At 42.9% G+C, this 20286-nt stretch overlaps 1 protein-coding gene across 3 annotated transcripts in view; it reads right to left on the bottom strand.

Moving 5' to 3' along the window:
- TRAF5 (TNF receptor associated factor 5) overlaps positions 1-20286 on the bottom strand; it is a 51346-nt gene that overhangs the window by 10193 nt on the left and 20867 nt on the right. For 2 of the 3 annotated variants that reach the window (XM_027074492.2, XM_027074491.2), the window contains 6 exons: positions 12680-12898; positions 11032-11089; positions 8105-8206; positions 5411-5575; positions 4596-4673; positions 4195-4269 (listed from right to left, as the gene is read on the bottom strand). In XM_027074492.2, coding sequence (XP_026930293.1) covers positions 4195-4269; positions 4596-4673; positions 5411-5575; positions 8105-8206; positions 11032-11089; positions 12680-12897 — 696 coding nt within the window. In that variant the 5' untranslated portion in view covers position 12898. The remainder of the gene's footprint in view (positions 1-4194; positions 4270-4595; positions 4674-5410; positions 5576-8104; positions 8207-11031; positions 11090-12679; positions 12899-20286) is intronic. The other variant, XM_027074493.2, reaches the window with a different exon arrangement.

The raw sequence follows: 20286 nt of genomic DNA, 5'->3' as shown, positions 1-20286 counted from the left end.
AGTTTAGGATTGGTCCCTTTTCCAGAGAATACCTTTCCTCCTCCTTTTCTTCCTTTTCACCCTGGAAGGTCTAGACTACAGCCCAACTGGGAGTTTAGGCCTAACTATTAGGAAGATTCCTTTCAGAGCTGGAAAGCAATGCCGTATTTCATGCACTAAAAAGGTAAACCTTATCCTTTTTGTAGCCAAGACTGTCACTGGTTTGATATGTGAAAATCTGTGGACTCCAATGATTTTTTTTAAAGGTTCCCACAATATGCATTTTTTAAAATAGGTTCTTAAGATAAGAGAAATGTAGGGGCACCTGGGTGGCTCAGTCAGTTGGGCATTTGACTTCAGCTCAGGTCATGATCTCACAGTCCGTGAGTTCGAGCCCCGCGTCAGGCTCTGTGCTGACAGCTCAGAACCTGGAGCCTGTTTCAGATTCTGTGTCTCCCTCTCTCTTCCCCTTCCCTTCTCATGATATGTCTCTCTCTGTCTCTCAAAAATGAATAAACGTTAAAACAAAATACTACATGCAATGAAAAAGAATGAAATATGGCCTTTTGTAGCAACATGGATGGAACTGGAGAGTGTTATGCTAAGTGAAATAAGTCATACAGAGAAAGACGTACACCATATGTTTTAATTCTTATGTGAGTCGTGAGAAACTTAACAGAAGACCATGGGGGAGGGGAAGGAAAAAAAAGGGGGGGTTAGAGAGGGAGGGAGCCAAAATATGAGACTCTTAAAAACTGAGAACAAACTGAGGGTTGATGGGGGGTGGGAGGGAGGGGAGGGTAGGTGATGGGCATTGAGGAGGGCACCTGTTGGGATGAGTACTGGGTGTTGTATGGAAACCAATTTGACAATAAATTTCATATTAAAAAATTTTTTTTAATAAAATTAAAAAAAAGAGAAATGGATGCTCATGTGAAACAATACAGCAAGATATAGAATGAAAAGCAAAAGTCCTCTTCTTTCCAGCACCGCATCCAATTTGCTAAGTCTCTCACTCACCAGAGTCAGTGAAGATATATACACATTTTTAACTCAATGAGATCATAACCATATTTAATTTTAAAAAATACATACCTCATTCTTTTTATCAGATGCATGGTATTCCAAAATATAAATAATATATTATAATATATAATAAAAATTATATAGCCAGTACTTTAGTGATGGACTTAGAGGTTTTTAGTTTTTTGTTGTCTTTTGCTACATAAACAGCTTCGTGTGAGGGTTTGTATATGCGTGTAATCATTGCATACTTATGAAAGAATTTCTGAGATAAATTCCTAGCAATAGAATTACAAGGTCACTGTATGGGCTCACTATTTTTTTTTAACAAAAAATTTATTTTATTGTATTTTATTTTTTTTATTAAAAAAATTTTTTTTTAACGTTTATTTATTATTGAGAGACAGAGACAGAGCATGAGCATGGGAGGGGCAGAGAGAGGGGGAGGCACAGAATCTGAAGCAGGCTCCAGGCTCTGAGCTGTCAGCACAGAGCCCGACGCGGGGCTCGAACTCACAAACCATGAGATCATAACCTGAGTGGAAGTCGGACGCTTTACCGACTGAGCCACCTAGGTGCTCCTGTATTTTATTTTTTTTAAACTAAGCTCTGGGTGCCTGGATGGCTCAGTTGTTAAGCATCTGACTTCCACTCAGGTCATTATCTCATGGTTCATGAGTTCAAGTCCCACGTCAGGTGAGCTCATGCCCCGCTTTGGGTAACCCCTGCTTCTCTCTCTCTCTCTGCCTTTTGCTCACTTGCACCCTCTCTCTCTCTCTCAAAAAAGAAAAGAAAAGAGAAAAGAAAAGAAAAGAAAAGAAAAGAAGAGAAAAGAAAAGAAAAGAAGTAAGTTCTATGCCCAACATGGGGCTTGAACTCACAACCGTGAGATCAAGAGTCACATACTCTACCAACTAAGGTAGCCAAGTGCCCCTCACTTTTCATAGATGTAACTAAACTATCCTCAGAAAAAGTTGGGATATTGTAAGTTGTTTTAATCTTTGTCAATTTGATGGTGAAAGTTATATTTCTTGTTATAATATACATTTAGGAGTGAGATTGAGTGTCTTTTCTTACATCTGTTAGTCAATTGAATTTTTTTCTGAAAACTACTCATATATTCCTATGCCTACTGTAATGATTCTTAATATATTAAGGAAAATATCCTTTTTTGTCTTGTCATATGTTGTAAATATTTACTTCCAGTTTGTGGTTTGCCATTTGATTTTATTTATGGTATTTTTAAAAATCATATAAAAGTTTAAAATATTTGTGGTTAAACATCAAAATTATAGCTCCTGGTTTTGTGTTAGTCATCTAAGAAAGACTTTTATATCAAGAATAAAAAAATCCACTCACCTTTTCTTCTAGTATTTTTTATGATTTTTAAAATAAACTTTTTTTAAAGTTTATTTACTGGGGCGCCTGGGTGGCGCAGTCGGTTAAGCGTCCGACTTCAGCCAGGTCACGATCTCGCGGTCCGTGAGTTCAAGCCCCGCGTCAGGCTCTGGGCTGATGGCTCAGAGCCTGGAGCCTGTTTCCGATTCTGTGTCTCCCTCTCTCTCTGCCCCTCCCCCGTTCATGCTCTGTCTCTCTCTGTCCCAAAAATAAATAAACGTTGAAAAAAAAAAAAGATTTAAAAAAAAATAAATAAAGTTTATTTACTTATTTTGAGAGACAGAGTGAGTGGGGGAGGGGCAGAGAGAGAGAAAAAGAAGGAGTCCCAAGCAGACTCTGTGTTGTCAGTGCGAGGCTCCATGCAGGGCTTGAACCCACAAGACCATGAGACCATGACCTGAGTCAAAACCAAGAGTCGGGTGCTCAACCGAGTGAGCCACCCAGGTGCCCCTAAAATAAACTTTTAATTTGGAGTAATTTTAGATGTACACAAAGTATGAAACAATACAGTGCATGGTATATCTTAATGCCTAAAAGTTTGATCCGTCAAGAATCTGTTAAAATGAGGTAGAAAGCAAACTTTCTTTTCTTTGTATATTTTATAAATTTATTAAATAACATTTTTAAAGGTGTTTAACAGGTAATAAAATACATTTTATTTTTTTATTTAAAAAATATATTTTTTTAACATTTATTCATTTTTTGAGAGATAGCACAAGCAGGGGAGGGGCAGAGAGAGGGGGAGACACAGGATCCAAAGCAGGCTCCAGGCTCTGAGCTGTCAGCACAGAGCCCAATGTGGCTCTGTGAAATGAGAGATCATGACCTGAGCCGAAGTCGGACGCTTAACCGACTGAGCCACCCAGGCGCCCCAATACATTTTAAAACATGATTTCAAATCAATTCCATCTCAAAATATGTGGTAATAGAAGGGGTACCATAAAACCAAGATTTACAATCATCAGGAGGAGGACTCCAGAAAGTCTCAAAATCTGGTAGAGGCAGTGGAGTCTGAATTAGAAATAATTACCATGATGGTTAATTTTATGTGTCAGCTTGGCTAGGCTACGGTGCCCAGTTGTTTGGTCAAAACTAATCTAGATGTTACTGTGAGGAACTTTTGTAGCTGAGATTAACATTTACAAATCAGTTGACTTTAAGTAAAGCAGATTACTCTACGTAATGTGGGAAGTCCTCATCCAACCACCTTTAAGAGCAAAGAATAAGGTTTCCTCAAGAAGCACTTCTCCTCGGGGCGCCTGGGTGGCGCAGTCGGTGAAGCGTCTGAATTCAGCTCAGGTCACGATCTCGCGGTCCATGAGTTCGAGCCCCGCGTCGGGCTCTGGGCTCAGAGCCTAGAGCCTGCTTCCGACTCTGTGTCTCCCTCTCTCTCTGCCCCTCCCCCGTTCATGCTCTGTCTCTCTCTCTCTTTCTGTCTCAAAAATAAATGAACGTTAAAAAAAAAAAAAAAGAAGAAGCACTTCTCCTTAAGACTGCAACATAGAAACTTCAGCCTGAGTTTCCACAGTGTTGGTCTGCTCTGCAAATAATCAGATTCACCAGTTCCCACAGTCACATAAGCTAGTTTCTTAAAATAAGTCTCTATATGTATATGTAGGTATGTATCTCCCATTGGTTCTGTTTCTTTGGAGAACCCTGACTGAAATGGCCGGTCTAAAAGTTCTCCAAAGTGAATGTCCTTCTGCATCCTGAATGGAATCAAAGAGTGAAATAAGCCCGCCAAATAAACGATACAGTAGAAGGCAGGGGCAGAAACAAAACGGCATTCCATACCTTTACAGTACAGCCATAGTGCTTAAAAGGACAGTCTTGTTCAGCTTCAGGACACACAGCGAGGTGTTCATCCACCTACGAAACAGACAGCCTCACGCCACAGAAATTCATCACCAATTCTCCAACTGCCTGATAGAACTGCAGCGTGCAGGGGACCAAGGGTGGCTTGGGAAAAAGGGAGGGAACAGAACAGGAACAGCCATGCTGAGGCCTGGCAGAAGGAGAGCTGTGGTAAAAACCGAGAAGAATTCTCAGGGAAAAGGGAAGGGAACACAGAGATACGGCTGTCGTGGGGTTACTTAAACCTTGGGCTTCTGCCTGTGGGATTTTATCAAACACATACCACATTGGTTACTAAAACTTTACCTTACGTAAAATCCGAGAGAATCATTTACAGTTACCTCAGATCTTGGAATCATCTGCAAACACTTGTTAGGACAAGATACTGGGTACTCAGGACACAAGTTTTCCTCATGATTCTGAAACAGAGAAAGTGTGATGAAACAGAGCCAAACTGTGCTTCCCAGGTTCCCTACTAGGGCCTCACAGGGTTTATGCATAGGTCTCTGGGGATCTGTGTTATGTGGCTTGCCCTCTACAGGAAGGTACAGCCTAGTTCCAAAAAGGACTAAATAAAGATGGCCGCTTTCTTCACGTAAATTAATTCAATTTTCCAATTATTCCCAAAGGTCAGAGGGCGCAGGACTCACTGAGGGCAAACTTTGTGAGCCATCAGTATGACTCCTCTGGTACATGTGAAAAGTACAGCACACTCTCTTTTTCTGCCTACGTCCTGCCACTGCAGATGGACTGAAGCACCCCGAGGACACAATATCGTCACCTCCTCATGACCCAGCACCTAGCACTGCTCCTTGCACAATCACACTTAGTAGGTGTTCAAACAGTGCTTTCACCAATGATAAATGAGTAGTGTCCTACCAGCAAGGTTTCTGGCTTTTTCCAGAACTCTAAGGTAATTCTTTGGACCTATTTCTGTACAAAAATAAATTCACTGTGACCACTCAGGTAGAATTTAGTCCCATAAAAGACAATCTTTCTTTCTTTCCCTTTCTTTCTTTTTCTTTCTTTCTTTCTTTCTTTCTTTCTTTCTTTCTTTCTTTCTTTCTTTCTTTCTTTCTTTCTTTTCTTCCTTTCTTCCTTCCTTTCTCTTTCTCTCTTCCTCTGTCTCTCTCTTTCTTTCTCTTTCTTTCTTTACCTGTAGATTGATTACTACCACATCTTTTTTGCAATAAAGGCATTTTTCCTCTCGAAACTGGCAATATGCGCTCAAATGTTCTTTCAGATCTTTCCGAAGGACTGGCTTCTGACAGTTCTCATTAGAACACTGCACGGCTTGAAACGGGCATTGCTGGAGGTGGTCCTGCAACAGATAACACAGGCCAGTGGGCCCCGCTGACCAGGGCGGCGGGAGGGGAGCCAGCTGGAAGCCTAGAGAGGGAGGGAGGACACTGGGGGCAGCTGGGCAGACAGGGCTGCAGAGGAGAGGGCACAGATGGGGCTGCCCAGAAGGAGGCTGTGATGGCTAGCCTTGTTTGGTAGGAGTTAGGAGGACAGGGAAGATGGCTGAAGAAGGAAGCAAGCTGAGTCTATTTCAGATCATCTAGTAACATGCCCGAATTTGCAGGGTAGTTCCTAAACACTTTCCTTAGGCTTGCTGAGTAATTTACCAGTCCTGCAAGGGCATTTTTAATTTCTTCTGTGCACCCTCCATCCCCACTGCCAGCACCAAGTACTAATCTCTGCATGGCAGATAGTAAAAGCTGGGACGGAGGGAAAGAGCAAATAAGAGTGGGGCATATCCTAAGTACATGAAGGAAGGAAAAGGATTAAAGGAAGAAAGGGGAGGGAAAGAGAGCTGTTCCAGAGTGGTCAAAAAAAGCAGATGGGGAAAAAAACCAAAACCAGAATCACAGGCCCAAGAGAAGCTGAGAGTGGTCAAGCTTGTTAGTCAGGAAATGTTCTTAATCAGAATACGAGACAACAATAACATGGACAGTGTTCGTTCCAGTATTCTTTATGGTATCAATTTTGAAAAGCAGGTGGTATATCTTTTTTTTTTTCTTTTTGAATGTTTATTTATTTTTGAGAGTGAGGAAGGAAAAGGGAGCTAGTAGGGGAGGGGCAGACAGACAGCGACACAGAGGATCTGAAGCAGGATCTGAGCTGACCCTGACATGGGGCTCAAACTCAGGAACTGTAAGATCATGACCTGAGCCATAGTTGGACACTTAACACACTTAGCCATCCAGGCGCCCCCAGCAGGAGATATATCTTAATAAACGCTTTGGATCACTGCAAGTTATTGTGATGCTAACAAGTTATCAAAACCCTATTGATGTTATTCCCAGCAAGATCCCTTACAATACTGTTGGCAAGCTCTGGCCTGTGGGCCAAATCTGGCCTGTTACTTGCTTTTGTAAATAAAGTTTTTCTGGAGAACAGCCATACTTATTTGTTCACATACAGCCAGAGGCTGCTTTCCATCTGAAATGGAAGAGGTGAGTGGCTGATACACAGATTGTATGGCCTGCAAAGCCTAAAAAAATCTCCCGACTGGCTTTTGAAAGAAACACTTTGCTGACCCCCTTCCTAAAGGAGAAAAACCAACCAGTTTTTCTACAGGAGGTAAATGAATATTACAGCTACTCTCCTTTACCTTTAGTAATAAGAAACAAATAGTGACCGTTGAAATCATATCTTCTCCAAAATTCACTGCTGCTACCCCTCCGCTCTCACCAAAATAGTGAACATCCATCAGGATTCTCCTGCCTGAGAACCTTCACCTCACCTTTGGAAGCCAGGGTGGTGGTGGGGGGAGGCAGGAATGAGGGGAAATACAAAAGAAACAGGTGAAAAGACACCAGCCACTCTTCTCTAGAAAGTGTGGATCTGGTCACAAAAGCTGATGGATGGATGGTCCATTTGAGCCTCATTTCCTTTTTAGCCTTAGTGACAACAAAGCTGGAAAAGAGGCCTTGCTCCAGGGCCTATCAACCCAGGAGAAGTTCAGTGAACCTCCAAAGAAATCCTGTGGTTAACAAGGAAATCATTTACTCATTTATAAGCTCAGTGCCCGGGGGGTTCGGAGGCAAGGTGGAGAAAAGGCTGAATCACCTGAAATGTGTTCCAAAAGATGTGGGTGGGAGAGCAAAATTTCAGCAGCCCCCAAGCAATTCTCTGGAAGCTAGGGATGCCCGCTTCTTATTCCTGCACAGTGTGATCAAACCTGATACGGGCCTGCCGTGGCACAGCCACATTTCCAGCTTCCCATTTATCGAGCTTCCCCAGCTGGCTGGAAGAACCAGGTAGGGCAGTTCCATGTGAGAGAAACTCCCCTTCGCTACCCCTACATCTTGTGTGTTTGCAGCTCACACCAACGCTTCCCCTTTAAATCACATCCTAGTTCTGCTCTGCTCTATGTTATATGCCTCGGATCATAAACCAACGGGCTGGGGCCCACAGCTGCTGGAAACACCCACCAGCATCTGCCAATGCTTTGGGGCAGGGACCCTTGTAAACGTGTCTTTGTGCAGACTGCCCTGGTCCCACCCTGGGGACCCCAAATCTTTTACAGTTCCCCAGAACTGGCATGTCCTTTTGCTCAGCATGTCCCACAGCTTCTCTTTTGGGTCAATGACCCCTAACCCACAGTGTAGGTCTAGCCCATATAGTATGCCCTCCGTGCATTCCATATGAGATGGACCTCTTCACCCACACTTAGCTCTTGGAGTGCTGCACTGTAGCCAACTGTATTGCTAGACAGGAATTCTCTGAGGGCAACCCAATGAACCCCCTATCATGCTTTGCCCAGTAACTGTCATATAAAGGTGTTCGATACATGCCACTGGAAACATAGCCAAAGCAAATACTGCTCATGAGTAACACCCACCTGGTATCGCCCCAGAATAATCTTGGCATTACATGAAGGAGCATTTTTGCAATACACATATAAGTTCAGGACTTCTCTTTTGCAGCAATTGTCTTTAAACACCTAAAAGAGAAACACAACAGGTCTCATACACTCCAAAGCTTCAGAGCAATGTGAATGAAACTATTATTAATTTGGTCTTCAGATACATCTCAAAAGTCAGGTGGAGGGGCACCTGGGAGGGCTCAGTCAGTTAAGCATCCAACTTTGGCTCAGGTTATGATCTCACTGTTCATGGGTTCAAGCCCCATGTTGGGTTCTGTGCTAACAGCTGGGAGCCTGGAGCCTGCTTCAGATTCTGTGTCTCCCTCTCCTCTCTGCCCCTCCCCAGCTCACACTCTGTCTCTCTCTCTCTCTCTCTCTCTCTCTCTCTCTCAAAAATAAATAAACATTAAAAAAAAAAAAAAGTCAGGTGGAAACTTCCAGACAGTGGTTGGAATGGAAAGATCAGATTCGCCACCATAAAAGAAAAGGCTTTCTCAGATACGTATTTCCAACAGGCCACTGAACATACAGGCCAGGAAATTCAATGCTCAGCACAGTAGGCTGCAAGAGAATCTCATGGTGCACTTGACCTCATATGCTCAAAGGTCAGAAGGTGGGCTGTGGATGAGGGTGACGCTTTCAGCTTCCTGTCACAGTATAAAAGTTTGTATTAGTCATCAGGTACTGTCACTGAAGCTGTGAGGACTTGCTATTTCAGCACACACCAGGGGTTGGCAAACTTTCTCCATAAAGGAGCAGATAGTATTTTCAGCTATGCAGGCCACAATGCAATGTTTTCTTTTGCAACTATTCAACTCTGCTGCATACAATACTTAAATGGATGAGCTTGGCTGTGTTCCAATAAAACATTATTTATGGACACTGAAATGTAAATTTCATGCAATTTTCACATGTCACAAAACGTTATTCTTCTTTTGACTTTTAAAATAAATTTTTTGTTGGGGTTTCTGGGTGGCTCAGTCGGTTAAGCATCCGATGTTGGCTCAGGTCATGATCTCGCGGTTTGTGAGTTCGAGCCCCATGTCGGGCTCTGTGCTGACAGGTCTGAGCCTGGAGCCTGCTTCAGATTCTGTGTCTCCCTCTCTCTGTCCCTCCCCCGCTCAAACTCTCACTCTCTCTGTCTCTGTCTCTGTCTCTCTCTCTCTCAAAAATAGATAAACATTAAAAAAAATTTTTAATGAAATATTTTTTTGTTTTGAAATAGTTTACACACTCATGAGATGTGCAAAAGTAGCACAGAGTTCCTGTGTACACTTGTTTGGATTTTTTTCAATGATTTATGTGAAAACCATTCTCAGCTCATGGGCCAGACAAAAACAGGTGGAAGGCTGGATTTGCCTCAACATATCTCATGTTGTAGTATGTCAACCCCTGGTCTAGTGCGTGAGGCAAACACAAGCACGGCACTGTCCTCTACTAGGCATTTGGAAAACACAACATAAGAGCATAGACAAGGAGCATGTACATTAGACCAGTGCTCAGGGAGCTTCCTGGAGGAGGTGATGCTTGAACGTCCTGTAACAGAATTGTAGAGGAAGAAAACTGAGCTTAAAAGAAGTTTTTTTTTTAATTTTTTAATGTTTATTTATTTTTGAGAGGGAGAGGGGGAGAGAGAGAGAGAGAGAGAGAGAGAGAGAGAGAGAGCACACGTGCACAAGCGGGGGAGGGGCAGAGAGAGAGGGAGACAGAATCTGAAGCAGCTCCAGGCTCTGAGCTGTCAGCACAGAGCCCGATGTGGGGCTCGAACTCACAGACTGTGAGATCATGACCTGAGCCAAAGTCAGATGCTCCACTGACTGAGCCACCTTAAAAGGAAGTTTTAAGGTAGAAAATCTTCATGATCAGGGGTTAGGTAATGGTTTCTTAGATGCAACTAAAAGAACAAGTGACCAAAACAAACAAAAGACAAGTAAGAGCTCATCAAAATGAAAAGCTTTCATGCTTCAAAGGATACCACCAAGAGTGAAAAGACAGCTCACAGAATGGGAGAATATTTGCAAATCATACACTCGATAGGAGCCTTGTATCCAGAATATATAAAGAACTCCTAGAACTCGACAATAAAAGACCAATAATCCGCTAAAAAAAGAAATTGAGAAGGCACTTCTCCCAGAAGATACACAAATAGACAAAAACATGAAAAGATGCTTAATATCATTAATCATTAGAGAAATGCAAAGCAAAACAGGTACCCACTAGAAAGACTGTAATCAAAATGATGGCCATTAACAACTTTCGGCAAGGATCTAGAGACATTAGAACTCTCACAGTCTGCTGGTAGGAAGGTAAAATGGTGCAGTTGCTTTGAAAAATCGTCTGAAGAAGCTCCTCAGAATGTTACACATAAAGTTACCATTATGGCCCTAAACAAAATTACCATACGACCCAGCAATTCCACTCTGAAGTATACACCCAAGAAACATGTACACTTTACTTTATGTTATTATTTTCCAAGAAACACATATACTTTAAAGGTAAATTTTATGGCATATCAATTATGCTTCAATAAAGCTATTGTTAGACATAATAATAAAAGGAAGTTTTAGAAATTAACTAGAGGAGAAAGTGCATTCCAAGAAACAGGATGTTTAATTTCTCCAAGCAACTTAATGTACCTGGAGCTGGTGTTGGAAGGGGGTAAGGAGGGAGCAGAGTAGAAATTTGGTTGGGGGCAGGGGGAGAGGCATCAATAAAGACCCAAACAAGCCTCTGAAACAGTGGTAGGAGTAGGGTTTGGCCTGACCCCACACCAGAGGAAAGTGGACTCTAAGAAAGGTCCCCTCTCCCGCTCTACTGCTCCAACCTCTATATCCAGTTCAACCCAGGACACTGGTTTTTCCATCACTCAGAGAGCTGCTAAACCAAAGCGGTGATTTTCTTACCTCCTGAGATTTGATAACCTCCTTATCTACAGGGCAGAGTGGGACTGCATTTAATTCTCTGGAGAGAAAAATAAAAATAGAGCTGGAATTAAGAGTTGACCTCAAACGCTCTCCCAAGAGCAGCCCCAGCACTCCAGCCATGCTTGACCCCTTTCAGCTCCCCTGAACAGACTTGGCCCTATCTTTCCTCCTGCTGCTCCCTCCCCCAAGAAGGGTTGTGTCTCTCCCCCACCTCCCACTGCAGTTTCAGCACCTTCCCAGTCTGCCAAAAAACTCCCATTCATTCTCCAAGATGCAGGTCAAATAGTCAGTCCCCCAGACAGAGTTAAATGTCCCCTGCCGGTGCTCCCACGGCAGTCTTTTGCTTATCACATTGTGCCACAACCTGTCTCTTCACTAGACTGGAGCGTTCTGGAGGGCAGAGAGTGGGTCCTGTTCCACACTGACCTCCAGCTCTTCCTCTCTGTACACTGAAGCTTAGTTTAGCAAGGTGCCTGGAACACACAGGTGCTGAATAGACAAACCCATGAATAAACGAGAATGTGCTGTAATAACCCTCTTTCCAAGCTTGGTAGGAAACAACTTACTTAGTGCCCTAAAAAAACCCCCAAAGCCTGCTTCCATAGCTTCCCTGGTCTTCTCCCTCAAAATGGTATGACCCAGGTTTTCCCACTGCCCTAAGTGGACAGCATCCATTGCAGAGAGGTCCATTCTGGATGCGACACCACCTCTGCCTTAAGGCAAGGAAAAGTCGGAGCAACAACTACACAGACCCCTGTGAGATGCAGGTCCTTCCCAACACAGACTGTGCATCAAGGTTTGCCTCGCATGTGGTCTGAACATCAAGAAAAAGTGACTATCATGAGCCCTGAGTAATGTAGAGGATTGTTGAATCATTACATTGTACACCTGAAACTAACAGAACACTGTACATTAATTATGCTTGAATTTTTTTATCTTTTTACTTATCGTTCATTTTTTATTATTTTTTCACACCATCAGACTTATTATTCTTGCTGATTTAAGCAGAACATAAAACAAATATGGATCCCAAGGCTTACTTTTAGAGCTACCAGCATAGATAAATTACTACAGCGATCCAATCTGGAAATCCCTAGTTACCAGTAAATCACTGCATGAAAGAGTAAATGAGGCCCTCTTTCCTCACGGGTAGGATTATAATGTTTCTTAGACTTTCTTGAAAAAGACTTCACATTTTCTCAAATATACAGGAGAAATATATTTCCTCTCTAAGCCCTACAGTACCATTTATGTGCTTTCGTCTGAAATATAGAAAAATTACAAATTTTGAAATTGATTTTATAAATGTCCATATTCTAGATAGAACTCTCCAACCTGTACAATATCAGATATTAAACATGGATTCAAAAGAAGTTACTAGGAATTGAATTTTTTTTTTAAAGGGAAAAAAAAGGTGACTATCAATAAGTGAGAGGCCAAAAAAAAAGGTTATTCCTCAGGCTCTCAGAGAGAGCCCCTGGGAGAGCCCCTCCTCGCGTTCGCGGTTCTGCGGCCACCCACAGCAATTCCAAAAACCACAATGACAGCCGAGTGGCCACGTTCGACACTTCCATCCCAGGAACAGCCACGCCTGGTCTGGCCAGAGCTGCAGGCCCTGCCCACTCACCTCAGGGACAGGATGCAGTGCTGACAGAAGCGGTGCCCGCACCCTGTCTGGTGCGGGTTGTGAAGCACTGAGTGGCAGAAGGCACATTTGTAACGTTCTTCCAGCTGTTCCACAAACCGGTACTCCGTGTTGGGCTCAAAGTCCAGGGAAATGGAGTTGCCGGAATTCTGGCGGATGAAACCACAGGGGACCCCTCCTTGCTCCTCAGAATAAGCCATTCTGGGGGAGGGGGGTCGAGAGAAGGAAAGTTAAGTGTGCAAATACCAAAACAACTACAGCCATCAGGTGTTGTAGTGGTTGGTTTCCTAACTAGTGCACTGTCACCCACATGGTCATTCTGACTTTGTAGCAACAGTGACAACCTCCAGCCACTGGAGGGCTCCTGCACAGGGGAGATGTCTCTGGGGGTGGTCAGGAGGGAGGCTGGACCAAAAGACTTGTAGCAAGATTTTATGAGACTTCAGCCCCTCGTCCATCAACCTTTTCCAGATGTTAAATTATCCTGTCAGTTTGGCCACATGCTCGGACCAAATAACTGTGTTCTAAGCAAACTTATTATGGAATTTTCTTCCGCTCAGTTGAGAGAATTGAAACAAATACTTTGTCAACATTTTTCAGAAGCAGGAACCTTTTATACCAATACATTTCTTGCAATATATGTAGCCACATCATTTCTCACCTGCACTAAATAAGCACATTAACTGCTCTCTCGTCCAGTCCATTCTCCATACTATAGCCAGAATAGCATTTTCAAAATGCAAGTATGATTGAAGGTTCTCTCCTCTCATCATTCAGTGGCTTCCCAGGATTTTAGGGGAAAGTCCACAATGCTAAGAGAGCTACAAGACTGCATGCTCCCCACCCAGCATCATCCCAGGCCTCTCCTCCCCTTGCTTTCTGCACTCCAGCCATATAGGCTTTCTTTTCATTTTTCTAATACATCAAGCTGTCTCCTGCTACAGGGCCTTTGCATAAGCTATTGCCTCTATCTAAATGCTTCCCTTAACCCATTGCAGTCTTCTTCCCTTCACATTCATGCTTCAAACTTCAAGCGTCATATCCCCAGGTAAGTTTTCTCCTTTCCGCCCTCCTCTCCCCTCCCTCCGTCTAACAGCAGAACACCCACTCATCAGTCTATAAAACATGCATGGCCTCCAGGGAGAGGCTAGGGAATAATGGTAGGTGGGTGGCCAGGGGTGAGTGTGTTTCATTGTATAATTCTTTTGAATTTTTGAACATGAGTATATTACCTCTTCAGAAATAAACATTCAAAAACAAAAACTAAACATCCACTGTTCTATCTGTCATAGAATCAAGTTCTGATATTCAGAACCGCATTTGATTTTAAATTAGACATGCAGGTCACCTGGGTGGCTCAATTGGTTAAGCGTCTGACTCTTGATTTTGGCTAAGGTCACGATCTCATGGCTTGTGGCTGTAAGCCCCGCATGGGGCTCTGCACTGACAGGTGTGGAGCCTGCTTGGATTCTCTCTCTCTCTCTCTCTCTCTCTCTCTCTCTCTCTCTGCCCCTCCCCTGCTTGCACTCTCTCTCTCTCTTTCTCAAAATAAATAAACTTTTTAAAATAATAAATTAATAAATAAACAAGTAAATGAATTAGACATGCATTTGTGTATTTCATTTATATCTGTGCCCTTCAATGACACATAGGTCACATCCGATCTTACTCATTGTTGTGTCTCCAGCCCTTAGCACTGAGCCAGGCATGGAGAACTCAACTCTTTGTTGAATTATTATCATTGGAAGGACTCTTTGAAACTCTTCAGCAGGACAGTTATAACTAGTGTTGCTCTCTAGCACAGTGATCCTTTTAACTTTTTATAAGGATTTTCTCTACTTTTGAAATCTGATGAAAACTCTAGACCTTCCCCCCAGAAAAGAGCACACATACCTGGTCTCGGGACCTTTAAGGACCCTCTGAACCCACCAGTGGTCCCCAGGTTAACAACAGCCTTGCCTCCCCTGGAGTAAGAATACTGTCACTTTTGGCACAGTGCGGGGAGTGGTGCTTCCAGGGTGTCTGGCAGTTGGCTAAAGGATGGGAGGCAACTGAGGGTGGTCCCTGGAGGTGACAGCCTTCCACATGGCTAGGGAACAGGAAGGCTTGGCCTTCAGGCTTGCTTGCTTTGGCTTGCTCTTGAGATCCCTCAAGATTTCCCTGCAGCTGATGAAGTCAACTGGGCCTGAGAGCAGCTGCGCGGCCTGACTGTGCGGGTGGGAGATGGGTGCCGTCCAACACCCAGCTCGGCTTGAGTCAGCTGCGGGCCTCTCCCCCGGCTGGAGCGGGCTGATATGGGGTGTGGCCGCCATGAATGGAGCAGAGTAAGCAACTGGCCTCTTTCAGCAAATAAAGCTTTCTCTTTGGAGGAGCCCAGCTCAGCAGAACAGGGTTTTTTTTTATTTTAATCCTGGGGTTTGAGACCAAAGCCCCACCTTTTCCTCTCTACGTTTCCTGCAGAACTTCAAGGGTGGTAGGTAAACAGCACAAGATGTGATTGTTCCCCTTTTAACAGGGCTTACTCTTGAGATTTCACAAGCCTTAATTATGAAGGTGAAAAGGCATAGTACTTGATTTACATGCACAACCCTAATCCCCAAGATTCACCTTTCTCTCAGAGAAATGGAAAAACCAACTCCAAACCTCCCTAATCTGCCCTGAGTTCTCTGGTCCCAAGGGAAGACAACAACTCATGTCCCACGCCCATCTAGGATTCTCTCCTAAGACTAGGCTCATGTCTGTGTCACAAAGCATCTAAATTTGGACTCTCAGAGATGTACCCTAAAGCAACGGGCTTGCTCAGCTCCCAAAAGAGGGCAGTTAAGATGTAGTCTGAGTTCAGTCTGAGTTCCCTTCCACCACATTCTATCCTCTTTCCTAACAAAAAATTTAATACCCTCTTCCGTGTGTCCATCTTTCTCTACAATAGCAGTTCTCAAACTTTTTGGTCTCAGGACCCTCCCTTCCCACCCCCCCCTCCCCACTTTAGACTCTTAAAAACTGAGGACCCAAAGACCCAGAATAGCCAACACAATATTGAAGGAGTAGAACAAAACTGGAGGATTGACACAACCCTACTTCAAGACTCACTCTAAAGCTATAAAATCAGGATGGTGTAGTAGTTGTGAAAGAAGAGACAGATAAGTGGAACAGAACAGAGAGCCCCAAAACAGACACACATAAATACAGTCGACTGATCTTTGACAAAGAAGCAAAGGCAATACAGTGGGGCAAAGACAGCTTTTTCACAAGGGGTGCCAGAACGACTGGACATCCACATGCAAAAAAAGAATCCAGGCACAGACTTTACGCCCTCACAAAAAGTGACTCAAAATGGATCACAGACTTAAATGTAAAATGCAAAACTTTTAAACTCCCAGAAGACAACAAGGGAGAAAACCTAGATGACCTTGGGTATGGCCGTGACTTTTTGGAGACAACACCAAAGATGCAAACCATAACAGAAAGAATTCATAAACTGGATTTCATTAAAATTTCCTACTCTGTGAAAGACACTGTCAAGAAGACGAGAAGACAAGCCACAGACTGGGAGAAAATGTTTCCAAAAGACACATCTGATAAAGGACTGTTTTCTAAAATGCACCTCACCCAGGAAGAAGACAAAGAAGCACATGAAAAGGCGCTGCACGTCGTATGTCATCAGGAAAATGCAAATTAAAACAACAATGAGAGAGGTGCCTGGACGGCTCAGTCCACTAACATGGTTAAGCATGTGACTCTTGATTTCGGCTCGGGTCATGATGCTGTGGTTTGTGGGATGAACCCTTGCATCAGGCTCTGCACTGACAGCATGGAGCCTGCTTGGGATTCTCTAACTCCCTCCCTCTCTGCCCCTCCCCCACTAGCCTCTCTTTCTCCCTCTCCCTCAAAATAAATAAATAAACATTAAAAAAGAAAAGCAATGAGATACCACTACTCAACTACTAGAATAGCCTCAAACCCCAACACTGTCGATCCCAAATAGTGGTGAGGATGTGGAGGAACTCTCACTCGCTGCTGGTGGGGATGCAACACTTGGGAAGACAGCTTGGTAGATTCTTACTAAACATCTCTTACCATCCAGGAATCCCTCCTTGGTATTCACCCACAGGAGCTGAAAACTTATGTCCACATAAAACCCTGCACACGGATGTTTATAGGGACTTTATTCCTAATTGCCAAACCTTAAAAGCAATCGAGATATCCTACAGTAGGCAAATGGATAAATGGTGATACACCCAGACAACAGAATATTCTTCAGCACCAACAAGAAATGAGCTACAGCGGTACCTGAGTGGCTCAGTTGGTTGAGCGTCTGACTTTGGCTCAGGTCATGATCTCGTGGTTTGTGAGTTCGAGCCCCACATCCGGCTCTGTGCTGACAGCTCAGAGCCTGGAGCCTGCCTCAGATTCTGTCTCCCTCTCTCTCTGCTCCTCCCCTCACTCGCACTCTCCCTCTCTCAAAAATAAATAAACATAAATTTTTTTTTAATGAGCTATTGAGCCATGAAAAGATGTGGAGGAATCTCAAATACATATTATTTAGTGAAAGAAGCCAATCTGAAGAGCCTACATACTGTAAGGTTCCAACTATACAACACTCTGGAAAAGGCAAAATTATGGAGGCAGTAAAAAGATCAGTGTTTGCCAGGGGGAGAATGGAGGCAGGGAGAGATGAATAAGTGGAGCACAGGATTTTTAGGGCAGTGAAAACACTCAGTATGATACCATAATGGTAGATACATATTCTACTATTGTCCTAAAACAACACCTTATCTGACTAAGGACAAATCCTCCAAGAGAAACTCAATTATTATAAACCATCTCTCCAGAAGTTTCATCAACCAGGAAAGAGTAACTCATCACAGGAAAAGAAACTAGAAGGTGATACCCAGACAAACCTGGTCACAAACTATCACAACTCTTCTAAGGGATCATTCATCTTTTCCTAAAAATCACTCACTCCCCACTTAAAAGCCTTCTTCCCCCTCCCTTTTCCCTCTTACAATGAATCCTGAATTCCAAGCCACCTCAAAGAGCTATCCATTTTTCCCTGGGTATCTCCCATGCATACATGAGTTATATATGTTAATAAACTTGTTTGTTTTTTCTCCTGCTAATCTGTCTTTTACCACAGGGGTCTCAGCTAAGAACTCAGAAGAGTAGAGGGAAAATTGTTTTTCCTCCCCTAAACAATGTAGGTTCATCAGCTGTGACAAATGCACCTCTCTGGTGGGGGATACATGCACAATGGGGAGGCTGTGCATGTGTGGGGCTGGGGGATCTGTAGGAAATCTCTGTACCTTCTGCTCAATTTTGCTGTGAATCTAAAACCACTCTAAAAAATAAAGCCTCTTAAAAAATTGAGGACCCCCGAATTTTTGTTTATGTGGGTTCTCTCTATTGATATTTACCACTTTGAGATTAAAACTGAAAACTAAAAAAAATATATTTCTTGGGGGGCCCGGTTGGCATCTGACTCTTCATTTTGGCTCAAGTCATGATTCCAGGGTCCTGGGATCAAACCCTGCATCGGGCTTTGTGCTAAGCATGGAGCTTGCTTAAGATTCTCTCTCTCTCTCTAAAATAAAAAAATAAAAAATAACATAACATAACATAAAATAAATAAATTTAAAAATAAATAAGTATTAAAAATGTCTACTTCTTTATTAATTCACTTTAAGATAATGAGCCAATTATATGTTAACATAAAACATTTTTATGAAAAATAGCCATTTTTCAAAACAAAAAAAAAAGTGAGAAGAGTGGCATTGTTTTACATTTCCACGCATCTCTGGGCTTAACAGAAGATAGCTGGGCTCTCATATCCAATTCTCCCACGCGCAGTGTATTACAGAATCACACATCATGAAGCTTTTGCAAAACATCACTGTATGCTCAGGAAAGCAGAGTAAAGATGGCAAATGATATCTTAGTAGTATTATGAAAATAGTTTTGCTCATGCAGATCCCCGGAAAGGGTCTCAGGGAGGCCAGTTTGTACAATTTGCCAATTTCTGTGCCCGAACATACCTGAACTAAGTAAGAGCCCATTAGCTGCTTTCCTGCTAAGAATTGCCCCAGCACCCCCGGGGCCCTTGCTCTATCAGGCTGCTGGGTGGGCCCATGTCTTGTCAGTCTTTGTGCTGGGCGGCCCAGCACAGTGACCTCACAGATCATCTCCTTGCCCCTGCTGATTGACCAGCAGAGTCCTGAGGACCGATGCCCCACGCTCCCTCTCCCCACCTTTGTGTCTTGCTCAGCTGTAGTCAGCACGCAGAGGTCATCTACTGACCCTGTGCACTCTCTAATCTGTTATCTTGCCTGGTATTTGTTCTTATGAAATTGAGTTTTTATCTCATTAGATATTTTTTTAAAAATAAGCACTTATGTTTTGCTACACCATAGGCACTAGATGTTTTTGGACAGTATTCTTGTATATAAACTGAACTGTGGTATCTCCCAGGGCAGGGTCTGTCTCCTGCCTCTGAAGCTTTTTTGGGCGCATGACCAGTCCCCAAAATGGAATCAATTCAAGGTGTTTGTTCACTGACACAAGACAGTCCCAATAATAGAACCATGAGGGCTGCTGGTTCTTTGTCTAACAAATATATTTCTCTAATTAGTTGAACATTTCCAGTGAGTACTCTGTCATTCCCAGGCAGCTATTTAGTGGAAATAAATAAGAGTTACATTTTATTAAAATCTTTCCCCTTTGGGTATAATAGCTTATGTAACAGGAATAGTAAAAAGAGTTCAGTTCTCCCAAATAAGAAAAGAAAAGTCATCAAAATCACTCTCAGGGCTTGTATACCTCCCTATTGGAGTAAACACTGCCTTTTTCCTTGGGAGAAGATATTTGCAAATGACATATCTGATAAAGGGTTAGTATCCAGAATCTATAAAGAACTTAGCAAAGTCAACACCCAAAAACCAAATAACCCAGTGAAGAAATGGGAAGAAGACATGAATAGACACTTTTTCAAAGAAGACATCCAGATGGTTAACAGACACATGAAAAGATGCTCAACATCAGTCATCGTCAGGGATATACAAATCACAACCACAATGAGATACCACCTCACACATGTCAGAATGGTTAAAATTAACAACATGAGAACAACAGGTGTTGGTGAAGATGTGCAAAAAGGGGAACCCTCTTGAACTGTTGGTGGGGTGTTCTCTCTCTGGAGAATAGACTGGAGATTCCTCAAAAGACTATAAATAGAACTACACTGTGATCCAGCAATGGCACTATTAGGCATTTACCCAAAGGATACAAAAACACAGATTCAAAGGGGTACATGCACCACAATAGCCAAACTGTGGAAAGAGCCCAAATGTTCACCAACTGATGAATGGATAAAGAAGGTGTGTGTGTGTGTGTGTGTGTGTGTGTGTGTGTGTGTGTATGTGTATGTGTATGTGTGTGTGTGTATACATACAATGGAATATTACTCAACCATCAAAAAGAATGAAATTTTTGCAATGACACGGATAGAGCTAGAATGTATTATGCTAAGCAAAATAAGTCAGAGGAAGACAAATACCATATGATTTCACTCATATGTGGAATTTGAGAAACAAAAC

The sequence above is a fragment of the Acinonyx jubatus genome, chromosome E4 (assembly GCF_027475565.1).
Source record: "Acinonyx jubatus isolate Ajub_Pintada_27869175 chromosome E4, VMU_Ajub_asm_v1.0, whole genome shotgun sequence".
Lineage (NCBI taxonomy): Eukaryota > Metazoa > Chordata > Mammalia > Carnivora > Felidae > Acinonyx > Acinonyx jubatus.
The sequence above is the reverse complement of the archived record's forward strand: the minus strand, read 5'-3'. Positions and strand labels throughout refer to the sequence as shown.